The sequence below is a fragment of the Miscanthus floridulus genome, chromosome 7 (genome assembly GCF_019320115.1).
Source record: "Miscanthus floridulus cultivar M001 chromosome 7, ASM1932011v1, whole genome shotgun sequence".
Classification (NCBI taxonomy): Eukaryota; Viridiplantae; Streptophyta; class Magnoliopsida; order Poales; family Poaceae; genus Miscanthus; species Miscanthus floridulus.
This window is the reverse complement of record NC_089586.1, coordinates 74,254,115-74,267,297: the sequence shown is the minus strand read 5'-3', so window position 1 is coordinate 74,267,297 and position 13,183 is coordinate 74,254,115. Positions and strand designations below refer to the sequence as shown.

The window sequence follows — 13,183 nt, the reverse complement described above, 5'->3', positions numbered from 1 at the left end:
ACCCGAACTACGCACATAACCCAAATTTTAGCTAAGGCTGTAGCAACTCGCAAACTCCCTCAAGTCTTCACGGGCAATGGCCCAGACCACCACCAAGCGAGTCTTCTAGAAATGTTATCAAAGAACTGTTGTTTGTTGCTTGTGTATTTTCTCCAAGAAATGTTGTCAGAATACTGTTGTTTATTGCTGTAAAATGTAGCCAAAAATCTGCTCAAATTGATGGTTTTTATAATTCCGGGTATTACCCAAACCTGAAATATCGGGTACCCAAAAATTTAGGTAATCCTGTTCTAGGACAATCATCGGGTAGCATTTTTTAAAACCTGAATTACCGGACATGAATTTTTAGGGTAACCCGAAGGCCAAGCAGCAAAAACGGCAAGCCTGACTGGACAAGCTTCTCGTTGCTCACACAAACAAAGCAAGGCGAGGCCAAGCAAGGTATTGCTTTGACCAAACGCATCCAAAATCTTAGGTACAACAATCAAAATCATTGCCCGACTGTGTTTTACACTTTTAATGTCATCTTGTATATGCCTTTAAAAAATGCCATCTTGCATTCTGCGCACTACAATTGTTGTATTGCCACTTTTTACTAAATTGATTAAATTTAATGATTCACATATAGTGTTACGTTAAACGATAAACAGCCGGTCATCCTTTGTTTAGCATTTAGACCGTTTTAGATAGTGTTTAAAATGGAGTAAACGATCTAGAATGGTCTATATGCTTTTGTATAAGTTATAAAAACATATTTTTTTAGAATTACACGGTACAACGTAGACGCCCACAGCACGTATGCACACTCACCACTATGAACACACGTACGTAAACCCTACCCCTACGAGCACCTTCGAAGGACTGAGCCGATAAATTTCAAGATTCACGAAGTCACCCACAGCACGCATGCACACTCACATCTATGAACACACGTACGCAAACCCTACCCCTACGAGCACCTTCGAAGGACTGAGCCGGCAGATTTCAAGATTCATGAAGTCACCACAGGCGCCTCACTATCGACGGGGACGTCGCCTACACTGAACGTATAGCGCCGTTAAATATTGAAATAATCCAGGAAAATACGAGCACCCGTGCCAAGTCGGTGACTTGAACCTGGGTGAGCAGGTTCCACATAAGGAACCTAACCAACTGATCTATGATCAGTTCGCATAAAACATACATATTTATATTCTAAAAAAACATACGTATTTATTCATGTAAAAATCAAATATGCTAAAAGTATAGGTATTTACACATGTAAAAGAGCATCCTACCAAATATTTCTTGAAGGCAACTAAATCTCATATACTTAGGATGTTAATTAGTTGGGTGCGAAAGAAATAGGCATACGCTTGATGGCAAGTGGCAACCCAATGCCTGCATAATGCATAAGTTACACATGGGAAACAACCCGTTAGTCCAAGGTACATCGCTTAGCTACAAACATGAAGAACAAATTAAGCTATAGCTTACTAGCGTTATTTTCATACTACAATAGTGCCAGAAGAAGTTAAAAAGGATCTACAAAGTTACGAGATTAATTAAAAAAGAGAATATATAGCTTAGATTAAACCAAAGATCTCATATTTAATACAATTAGCAATACTAAATTAAAAATAATAAATTAAGGTAAAATAGCCGTTTAACTTTCACAAGTTGGAAATAATAATACCTAAATAAAGAGTCCATGAAAATCATAACTAAAAAAGGGAAAATTAAAATCAAAATTATGAAAAGTTGAAGATTGAAAATTATCCTAAAATAGTAGTTTGATTTCCATATGTTTAAAAATACACCTAAAAAAGTACCTGATTTACTATAAAAGTTAAAAATATAATCTCATTTCACTCGTTCTATGTATAGTACATAGGCCGAGATTATAATAGACAAGGTCCATCAAAAGATATAGGGAAAATAAAATAGAAAATCTAATATAGATAGAACGAGTGTGGAATGTATCAAAAAGTATAAAATTCAATCAAAACTTTGCAACTGTATTTTGGCATGGTAAGAAGAAAACAATAAAATTACATAGAACCTTTATGATAAGGGCTACATGCACACATAAGAAGAAACGATCTAAGATACGGACAGATAGCAACATCCGCTCCTTGCTCGCAGCAAGCCTGGCTTTCGTTTATCTAGATGCAACATCTTTGCTGCTTTAAGACGTGTGCGAGGCTGGCCCAATCTCCTCCGGGTAGGGATGAAAATGGATAAGATACGGACAGATATCATTGATATTATATTTATTTTTATATTTCTGTCTAGATTTAGATTCGAATACGGATAGTGTCAACAGTATAGGATACAATTGGATATCGACATCATAAATATATGATTTGAGTATTCAGATACGGATACAGTATCGGATGTTGAATATCCGGACTCGAATATGGACAGCTGAACCAATATAGGCCCCGTTCGGCTTACCCCATATTCGATTTTTTCGGCTTCTTTTTTCAGCCGGAATAGTATTTTTCTCTCACAACAATTCAGTCAGAACAGTATTTTTCAGCCAGTTTCAGCTAAAATTCTGCCAGCCGAACGGGGCCATAAACAGATTCGGTCTAAAATACAATCGAAAAATATCCATACCATTTTTACCCATACCTCCAATCCTCCTGGCAAACAAATAAAGGACCTTGCACCCCGGCTCAGCAATCGGTGCAGGTGATCAAACGCGCCCATAAAGTTTAGAATACGCGGTAGCACTGGTATTATTTGAAACATGATGCGTCGTAGTTGTATTAGAGCATCTCCCAGAGTTCCCTAAATATTCCTTCTAAAAGGTTTATGTTTACCAACTCATAAAAAGATTTTAGGGAAAAAAAAAGTTCATCTTCAATAGGACTTCTAAAAAAATCAAATACAGTCCTATTTGATGTTTTTTTTTCTGCAGTCCTCTTTTTTTTTCCACGCATCCTGCTTGAGGCCACCTGCTTGACGACCGCATCCGGTGCTTGACGACGGCCACAGTAGGAAGAGAGCATCCCCACGTGAAAATCACCGGCCACCTGCGTGGTTATAGAAGAAGAGAGCACGCTGAGTTAACGTGTGATCAAGGAGGTTGCAGTTCGGACGGACCTCGACAAGGCGGAGGCAGACATTATCGTCGGCGAACTGCTCTGGACGCGGAGGCCGCACATGCGCGTGGCAAGCTGCTCGTCCTGCTCCATCTGCTTGCGCACGCGCTGGATCTACTTGGACACCACTCGGAACCGTGGCCGGCTTTGGCTCCGTGCCTCCGTGGCGGCGTGGACGCGTGCGAGCTGTCCTCGTCGGTGGCGGCGGCCGGGGAGCGCCGGGAGATGCGCGACGTGGCCGAAGCCGCCGCAGTGCAGGAGATGCGGCGCCGCTGCCCCTCCACGCCAGCTGCTGGAGTCGGCCCATAGCTGCTGCAACCTCGCACGCTGCGTCTCTGGAGAAGATTGCCGGGGAAAAAGGTCGCGGGAAATCTTCCCTGTGGTGTGCGAAGGAGGAAGACGCGCGACAGGGAGGATATGCGGACAGGGAGAGCGCGGATCTTTGCGCACGTTGGCCCATTTTTCCCGAGTCCTAAAAGATTGAAAGTAAATATTAGGAGTCGTTGGAGAAGGTTTTTTTTTATCTTTCTAAAAAATAAGGATTAGAAGGATGTTTAGGGAACTCTTGGAGATGCTCTTAGATCGATATGGATCAAGCATGGAAAACCTCATTGAGCAACCTATCAAAGTTGACCCAAGAGGGCCCACCTGGCTCTGAAGCCGCAGATGCTCTATCCTCCCATTCGGCAGCTTGTCCTCTCATCTTCCTGCCTTTCTCCCCTTGACATCTCTTACTAGCGTCTCCACCTCCCCTCTCTTGACGTCGCTGCCGATCTCAACGCCGACACGCCATTCCGTGCAGGTGAATCGGCGGTTGGTATGCTAGTCCGCACCAAAGGGCCAGCGCAGCATGGGCACCCCGGAGTAAGCTTTACCCCAGAGCAGATGCCCTCGAGCATGGAGTTCCACCCACAGTGCATCAGAAACACGCCGATGGCCTGGTGCAGGAGCACCAGGCCCAGCCCTGAGGCGGGGCGGGAGGGACAACCGTCTCAGGTCCACTGAGCCAATGGGCCCTTCCCCAGGTATACACGTAGTACTAGTACTCGGCACAAGCCCAAACATACGGCAAACACCGGTGATCACGCATTCACCGCGTGAGTCGCGACGCTGCGGCTTCCTTTCCTCTTCTTCGAGCTCGAAGTTGGACTTCCACGATTTCTGCGCTTCCTTTCTCCGCGAGCCAGCGTCGAGCGTCCTAGAGACGACAGGGGCCTGCCCAGCGAGTCACCGCTCGCCGGCACCTCCATGCAGCTGCGCACCGCAGTCCAAAGACGTGACGTGATCTCTTGTCTCATCCAATTCTATCACCATCAGGCAGGCCGCAGGCAGCAGCAAGCTAGCAATAATCAGGTACGTGATCGTGATCTCTTATCTGTCCAATTCCCTATTTTATAAAACTACAATTAATAATTGTTTCTCTAAATAGTTCATCTGACATTAATTTAAATTATCTAATTTATGAGCTAAGGGTTATGCAATCCGCTTTGCCAGATAGACAAACGACAGCTTTGGAGATTTTTGAGTTTGTTACATAAGGTGATTGTTATCCTAGTACTTCCATGATTGCTTATCGCATCTTGTTTACTATGCCAGTGACTATGGAATCAACCAAAAAAAGCTCCTCAAATTTAGAATCGTTGAAGAACTATTTGAGATCTACAATATCACAAGAGAGGTTAATTGAATTGGCAATATTATGCATTGAGAAGCGATTGTTGGATGAGATTGATATTGACACCATCATTGATGACTTCGCATCGAGGAATGTTAGAGATTTGAGGTAATTTAATATGTATATACAAATTATTTCATATGAATATTGTTTTTGCATTCAGTTAACTGCTTATTAGTAACATTTCATATATGTGTGTATATACTAGCAATGAGTAGTACTAGTAATATTATCATGTTTATATAAAAAGGACTAAACTTTTAGTTTCGTTCTAGGTCCAAATAAACTCAGGATCAGCCCTGAGGAGCACCTCCCGCTGAGGTACCAGCTCATCACATAGCCCCGGTCCTTGGTCGCCTCGACAAACTCCGGCGCTAGCATCGTGGTCGTCTGCATGGCGCCCCTGAGCACCATCAGAAAGTGGTAGCCGCTGTTGGCCAACCCCCACGCGACCTCCTCGATCTGCTGGCTCATCAGCACGACTATGCTCCCGAAGTTGGCATACACCACGGACTGGGGTTCCTTGCTCCCGAGCCAAGCCAGGCACCCGTCGTCCTCCTTGGTGAGGTTGGCGCTCAGCGTCTCTAGTGGGCCGGCATAGGCTTCTATGAGCAGCGGGAGCGGGCCGACGGCATAGATGGGTGGAAGGACGGCCGACATGGCGGCGATGACCTCACCCTCCAGCTCGCCGAACGTGTTAAGGACGACGGCGGTCGCGGCCGTCGGTACAGCCTGCATGTGTGCAAGGACGATGCGGAGCACGGGGTCATCGGGGTCCGTTGTCCGGACGAAGCTTGCCATGTCGCGCAGGCGCATGTCTGCCGGTAGCCCCGGCACCGGGTCGATGACCGTGCTGTCTAGGTAGACATCGCGCAGCTGCTCTTCATCTGTAGACGGAGTTGGACATTGATGGTTGGTAGCAATTGATGAACCACGTGTAGCGATGGTGGGAGAGCACAACATATAAGGCGGGAGAACCCTCACCTATTAGGCTAGTCTTTTGGGTTGAGTAAGGCCTAAAGCCTTATATGTTGTAGCTCCGGTGGACCTAGGACCTGTGGGAGCGCAGACTCGTGGTAACGAGCCGGGCCGGCTGTAAGCCAGCTCCAAGATCGAGAACTCGGTGGTCACCACCAGTTCCAACAATTGGTATCATGAGCCCATGGTCAGAAAAGCTAAACCCGATAAAAAAATCTCGAGCGTCACATATGGCGGGGGCACCCTGATGTTGTGACTTAGGGGGAGATTGTTGGGGTTTAGTCCCACATCGTGCAGCGATGGTGAGGGAGCACAACATATAAGGCGGAAGGAGCCCCCACCTATCAGGCTAGTCTTTTGGGTCGAGTAAAGCCCAAAGGCCTTATATGTTGTAGCTCCGGTGGACCTGGGACTTGTGGGAGCGTAGGCTCGTGGTAACGAGCCGGGCCGACTGTAAGCCAGCTCCAAGATCGTGAACTCGATGGTCACCACCGGTTCCAACAATTGGTATCAGAGCCCATAGTAAAAAAACTAAACCTAATAAAAAAATCTCGAGCGTCACACATATGGCAGGGGCACCCCGATGTGTGACTAAGGGGGAGATTGTTGGGGTTTAGTCCCACATCGTGTAGCGATGGTGGGGGAGCACAACATATAAGGCAGGAAAACCCTCACCTATCAGGCTAGTCTTTTGGGTTGAGTAAGGCCAAGGCCTTATATGTTGTAGCTCCGGTGGACCTGGGACCTGTGGGAGCGCAGGCTCGTGGTAACGAGCCGGGCCGGCTGTAAGCCAGCTCCAAGATCATGAACTCGGTGGTCACCACCGGTTCTAATAATTGGTATCGTGAGCCCATGGTAAAAAAAAGCTAAACCCGATAAAAATATCAAGCATCACATATGGCGGGGGCACCCCGATGTGTGACTAAGGGTAGTCCCAATGAAAGAAACTAGTAGTTTCTATAACATAGGATACCGCACAAAAAAGTACTGATTTCCAACCCATGGTTTCTATGAGTAATAATTATTTTCTCTTTCTCTCTCCCAACTCTATCTTCTTCCTCCAATGGAAATGCGACACGAGCTCCCTAGAAACTGGTGGTTTCTCCCCAATGGCGATTTCATGGTTTCTTGGTGCATTGGGTCAAGAGTAGACCTGATTTCTTCATGAAGAAACCATTTCTATGATTTTTGCTCTCTTTCTTCATTAATTACGTTGCCATGTCAGCGTTTTGCCTAAGTGGCAAGTCATTTAATGAGGATAGAAACCATCATCAATGCACCATTGGGACTGCCCTAAGGGGGGCACCCCGATGTGGGCACCCCAATGTGTGACTAAGGGGGAGATTGTTGGGGTTTAGTCCCACATTGCGTAGCGATGGTGGTGGAACATAACATATAAGGCGGGAGAACCCTCACCTATCTGACTAGTCTTTTGGGTTGAGTAAGACCCAAGGCCTTATATATTGTAGCTCCGGTGGATCTGGGACCTATGGGAGCGCAGGCTCGTGGTAATGAGCTGGGGCGGCTGTAAACTGGCTCTAAGATCGTGAACTCGGTGGTCACCACCGGTTTCAACATTGTTCATCTACGGATCGATATTAATCACTAATCAGAGACAGCTAGCATCTCCATGCAGTACCCTTGAGGGGAATTATGCCCTTGTCGATGAGTTGCTGGCACTGCAGGGACGCCAGGAGCCCGCAGGCTCTCATCGTCCAGAAGGCCACCGCCCGGACACCCACGTCCGCGGCGGCGCGCAGGACGGGATCGATGTCGGAGACGACGCATGTTGCCGGTGCTCCAGAGGCAGACAGGTCGTCGAGCAGTTTCTTGAGGTGTGGGACAAAGGTGTCGAGTGACGCAAGCAGGCTGACCATAACCTGTGGGGAGTCGCCATCGTCTTCACCACAGGGCGGCGGAAGGCCGTCCGGGATGGAGGCGAAGCCAAAGCCCGGGGCGCCGGCCAGCGCGGCGGGGCCTCGTATGCGGAGCAGGCGGCGGCGGTTGCGGTCGGAGTGGACGAAGGTGACGCGGACTCCGCCATGGACGTGGAGGAGCTTGGCCAGGTGCAGTGCCGGCGTGACGTGGCCCTGCGCCGGGAATGGGAAGAACACCCCGTGTTTAGTTGCCAGGCCAAATTCCAAAAAGTGTTACAATACCCATCACATCGAATCTTGTGATATGTGCATGGAGCATTAAATGTAGGCGAAAAAAAAAACTAATTGCACAGTTTGGTTGGAAATCACGAGACGAACGTTTTGAGCCTAATTAGAGCATGATTGAACGCTAATTGCCAAATAAAAATAAAAGTGCTACATTAACCCAAAATCCAAAATTCACACAACTAAACACCCTCTAAATGAAGTTGCTGGTGGCCTGCGATACTTCCGATAAACTATTGGCACCCTGCCACCCAAAGAACTATCCAAATCGGACTCCAATGTCTTGGCACACTCACATAAAACAAAATCACTAAAGCACTCTAGAGTCGCACACTTCGTCTACTTCGTTCACGAAGGAAAAATTACCAAACTAAACGTGTTGATTATAACAATCATGGCTCCAATCTAATGATTTTTCGTGGCAATGACCTTTTTTGAACAAAATGGTATGAGATTGTGCCTAATTTCATTGAATAAAGCAGAAGAAATGAGCATAGGAGTAGAGAGAGTTTAAAAAGGAATTAACAATATAAAAGAAGCTCTCTTAGGCGCTTTGCACCTGCGAGCACTCAAATTCTAGCTTCACCCTTGATTTTCATGGATAGCGTTGATAGCTCCTTTCGTTGAAAGATTCTTTGTTTTCGCTCCTTCCAGAGTTCCCATATCACAAGCAAGATGAGTGGTAGTGACCCAGAAAGAAACGTACTATTGCAGTGGCCAGGTTTATGACGAAAAGTATATCTGTTCCCATATATCCTTTCAAAAATATATGTTCCCATATGTGCAAGTGTGAGAAGCTCACAAGTGGACACAAGAGAAGGTACACACTGATCTAAAATTTAAATTTACAAGAGGGCTAACGAATTGAAAAATATGGATAGTACTTAACGAAACTCACAAAAACTAAAGGGTATCTTGATTTGGCGTTGGTAGAAATTGCACAAAGATGGGATAGGATGGGAGTGAGAAAAAAGAAAAAAAGGAGAATGAGAGGGCGCATGCGAGAGGACAACCAAAGTCGAATGAATAAACAAAATTATTAGCAAAATTATTTTTGACTAAAAAGATCTAAATGTTACTATGGAAAAGTTAGCTATTTATAGTATTTGCATCACCTTATTAGTTTTTTTTTTTGGAAACTTCACCTTATTAGTTTGCTTTAGACAAGAGAGAATTTTTTTTCTATTATCCGCTCCCCTGGCCATGGCCTTGTGTGCAAGTTCGTCCACCAGGTTTATGAGCGAAATCGATGCGACCGTTGTGGCGTTGTGAGTTTGTGACTCGTGACTCACTGTTCCTGTTGCGTTCGTTGGCAGCGCCGGCTGCCGGCAGCCAGCCGTGGCTGAGGATGACCCCGTGATGACGCAAACCGGCGACGGCCACTTTCCACCACCACCGGCGGCAGGCAGCTTACACGCGGGCTCCACACCACCGCCTTCGCTGACACGGCCAGCGCCCACACCCTGACCCTGCTACGGCCACCCACTGGACTCCACACGCCCCACCTGAGCTTCCCCGAGCAAAATATCCCGGCCTCTCTTCGCCCCCAAGCAACCCCCCGCCGCCCGGCGCCCGCGTCGCCTGCGCTGCGCTTTCCTTCCCCCCAAGATATTTTCCGGCCGCTCTCTCCCGGCAGGGGCAGCCGACAGTCCCCCGGGCTGTCCACGCGGAGCGCCCGCCGATGGCCGGCCACAGTATGTCGGTTCCACCCGAAGCCTATAAATTCCTCGCCGCCCCGTCTCTCGCCGCCCATTTCCTCCACCTCCTCCCAATCCTCAACCCCCGCGCACCCGCGCGTCGTCGTATGCCACCATGGACCGCGCCCGCCCCACCGCCGCCGACGCTAATGACCCCGACGCGCCCTACGCCGCCGCGATGCTGCTGGAGCCCAAGCTCGAGGACGAGGACGTGCCGCTGCAGCAGCTGGCGTACCCGCCGGGCCCCTTCGTGTCCCTGGACCAGCTGATGCCGCCGGCGGCGGTGGCCGAGCCGCCGCGCCCGCTGGAGGCGCTGCTGCAGGGCCCGCAGCTGCCGCCCTTCCTGTCCAAGACGTACGACCTGGTGAGCGAGCCGGCGCTGGACGGGGTTATCTCCTGGGGCGCTGCCGGGAACAGCTTCGTCGTGTGGGACCCCTCCACCTTCGCGCGCGACGTGCTGCCGCACAACTTCAAGCACAACAATTTCTCGAGCTTCGTCAGGCAGCTCAACACCTATGTGCGTACACAACTCCTCCGTTCCTCCCTTTCTTCCTTCCCCCCTCACAAATCACACACGATCCGTGGCTCTGTTGTTGGAATGCTCTGCTTCGGTCCATGCCCCCCTGTTCTGTTATTGATCATCTTGGATGTGCCTAAGTAAGATTCCTGCTGCCGTGTAGTCTGCCTATGGAGATATTGCTGCCGATTTTGTTTCTCTTTTGGTTGTTGGTGGTGTTGTATCGTGTGAATCATGTATAAAGTGCTCTGTAAATGGTGTGTGTACTCTGTTCCTGCTTTCTTGCTTGAGCTGAACCGAACATGTAACACGTACCAAAACTGGCCGCGTCAAAGTATAAGTTGGATTAGGATTGAGACAATCCTGAGGAGTAGATCCTGTGATGGGCAAGGTTAATCCGTTTCACGGGATGCGACGCTATGCAAGGTAAGCTTCACGATCCACATGTGCATACGCACCTCTGTTGCAATTCGATTCTTTTTCTTGGAGTGTACAGCAGTAGGGCTAGACTGCACATTCGTTTCCATTCCCCAGTCAACTGCTGCAGAATGTTTTGTTGGTTGTTTGCTGCATTGTGTGGCTATGCATTTTCGGCTAAATATTCTGCCCCAGGTCTTCACAGGTTTGGCATAGTGCTCGTCTGCCTCTTACAGCTTACCTTTTCTCCATGTTGCCGTAATTTCTTGAAGCCAACACACTATTATTTTGGGAAGATTTCCTTTTCTAACAATGAAATGAGCACCGTCTCAAGCTTGTTCGTTCAAAAAAAAAGTTTTTTTGGAAGATTAGCACTTCATATATACTCCTATGTTTAAAACAAGTACAGTTCCTTTGTATTAGTATAGGACTGGATGATAAGAATACATAAAGAGTAAATAAGCATGTGCCCCAATTGCTTTGATAATCTGTCCTGTCTTCTTCATTGTTAGGCCTAGAACCTAAATCCTTGACTCCTCTAGTGTCTATTTAGGGGTTTAATTGCCATGTGCTCCAATTATATTGAGTTTTTTTCCCAGTCTCGCTGCAACTCTGGAAGTTAGTTTCCTGATTGTCAATGATAAGGTTGGGAGATCGCAGTACTAATTCTTGATAGAAGTTTAGTTCTTGAGTAGTGATAACTGGAAGCTAGTTACTTGGTGAAGTTTTAGGTGGAGATGACATTATGGATGAAGCTTTTGTCGTATTACTGCATCAAATGGAATTCAGTGCGTGTTTACACTCCTTTGAATAATTATGGAGTAGCTAATTCTTTTCTTTAAGAAAAAAGAATTTTTTTTGTCTTTCTGATAGTTATAACTTTGTGTACCTTGTTTGATCTACTCAGGGTTTCCGCAAGGTTCATGGTGACAGATGGGAGTTTGCTCACGAGGATTTCCTGCGAGATAGCAAGCATCTGCTGAAGAGGATTGTCAGGCGCAGGTCCTCACCAACAAAACAAAGCAGCATTCAGCCTGGTTCTTCTTCTGGAGAATCCATCCTGGACCCTGAGCTCCACACGCTGAGAAGAGAGAAGAACGCACTGCTTGAAGAAGTGGCAAGGTTGAAACAGGAACACCGCCAGACAATTGAGCACATGAGCACGCTGAATCACAGGCTGGAATCTGCAGAGGACTGGCAGAGGCAGATGGTCTCTTTCCTGGCCAAGCTCCTTCAGAACCCGAGTTTCGTGAGGCAGCTGAAGCTACACAGGGAGAAGAAAGAGATTGACTCCACCAGGGTGAAAAGAAAGTTTCTGAAGCATGTTCCTCATAGCATAGAGTCAGGTGAGTCCAGCTCACTGCATGCCGGAGAGAGTGGTCCACATTTGGCTGTGAGTTCTCCCATGGCTACAAGCGTGCACGACGACATCACAGAACTTCAGAATTTTCTCTTGGAAGACGATGACGTCAACTTTGGCATGGATTCAGAAAACATGGGGCTTGAAGGCATCGAGGCACCAGAGGATATTGGAGAATTGATTCAGGGGTTCGACACACAAGAAGAACTTGAACTCAGGCAGTGGAGCTGAGCTACTGGAGATGCCTCCAGCTTCTGGTCCTCTGGGTCAAGATCCCACAATCAGGCAGGTCCAAGGGAAAGAATGTGCTGTGTCCAGGATTGGACGCTACCTCTTCTGAAGCCGACTGCCTCAGTCCATTGCCTGACAACATGGCGTTGATTTCAGGCACCATGCTAGGGGCAGCAGGCAGGATGATGGACGCTGATGATCAGCAAATGTGGGGCTGTTGATGCTTCAGCAGCCCTGCAAAGCTCTTGCAGTGGCACTAGTCAACAAGCTTTCAGTAGCCATGCTAGTGATCCCTATCTGATGGACATTGCCAACAAGCCTGAGAGATTCTGGGAGCTTGATTTCCAGGCACTGGATGAGGCTGATCTGCAGCTGGACAAGTGTGCTATTGATGACCCTGCTCTTCAGCAGCAGCCAAGTATGAAGAAGCCGTAGATGAATTTCCGTGTGAGACAGACAATATGGTGATGCTTTATCCACTGAAGTGCTACAATTAGCTTATGGACATTGCCATAGTTATGTTGATATTTGGGAGCGAGGCTGATGAGCTCCTAGATACGCCCACTATGGCACTTAGTAGTTGCAGCAGTAGTAGTATGTTTTTGTTTCCCATTCATTCACCCCTAGTGTTTTTTAATGGAAACTTCTATCCTATTAATTTGTTCAGAGCAGCTGTTAACTGCTCTGGCCGATTCTTTTTTCCCCATTTATTATTATTTTTTGTTTCTTTTACTTGCGATTTGTGAATGTCTTGCAATGAGCAATGGAATTTAAAAAACCATTCTTTCAGAGCCAAGGAATTTGCAGATGTGCTGCTGATCCCTTTTTGTAAATGCTTTTATTATCTAATATATTAACCAGTAGAGGCCCGAAACCCCTCCTGATCCTTTCAAAAAAAAATTGCAGATGTGCTGCTGAATGTCTCCTTTTCTCCTCATTGGATGTATTTCATCTTCGGAAATGAAATAGCTGAATTTTGTTTGTCGGTGCACAATCCTGTGGTCAGATATTTGTTAAATTTATGGTCCTCCTGCAGTGGTCGTGAGGAAACCTTGCC

The 13,183-nt window shown here is 47.2% G+C and overlaps 1 protein-coding gene and 1 pseudogene across 1 annotated transcript; one reads left to right on the top strand and one right to left on the bottom strand.

Moving 5' to 3' along the window:
• Positions 1 to 3,676: 3,676 nt before the first annotated feature.
• LOC136465660 (7-deoxyloganetin glucosyltransferase-like) lies at positions 3,677 to 7,886 on the bottom strand (annotated as a pseudogene).
• A 1,350-nt stretch (positions 7,887 to 9,236) lies between these two features.
• Positions 9,237 to 12,915, top strand: LOC136467093 (heat stress transcription factor A-3-like). Its single transcript, XM_066465641.1, is given in 5 exon segments — positions 9,237 to 10,118; positions 11,443 to 12,111; positions 12,113 to 12,178; positions 12,180 to 12,341; positions 12,343 to 12,915. Coding segments are annotated over 5 exon segments (1,518 nt in total). The 5' UTR covers positions 9,237 to 9,716; the 3' UTR covers positions 12,562 to 12,915.
• Positions 12,916 to 13,183: the final 268 nt, after the last annotated feature.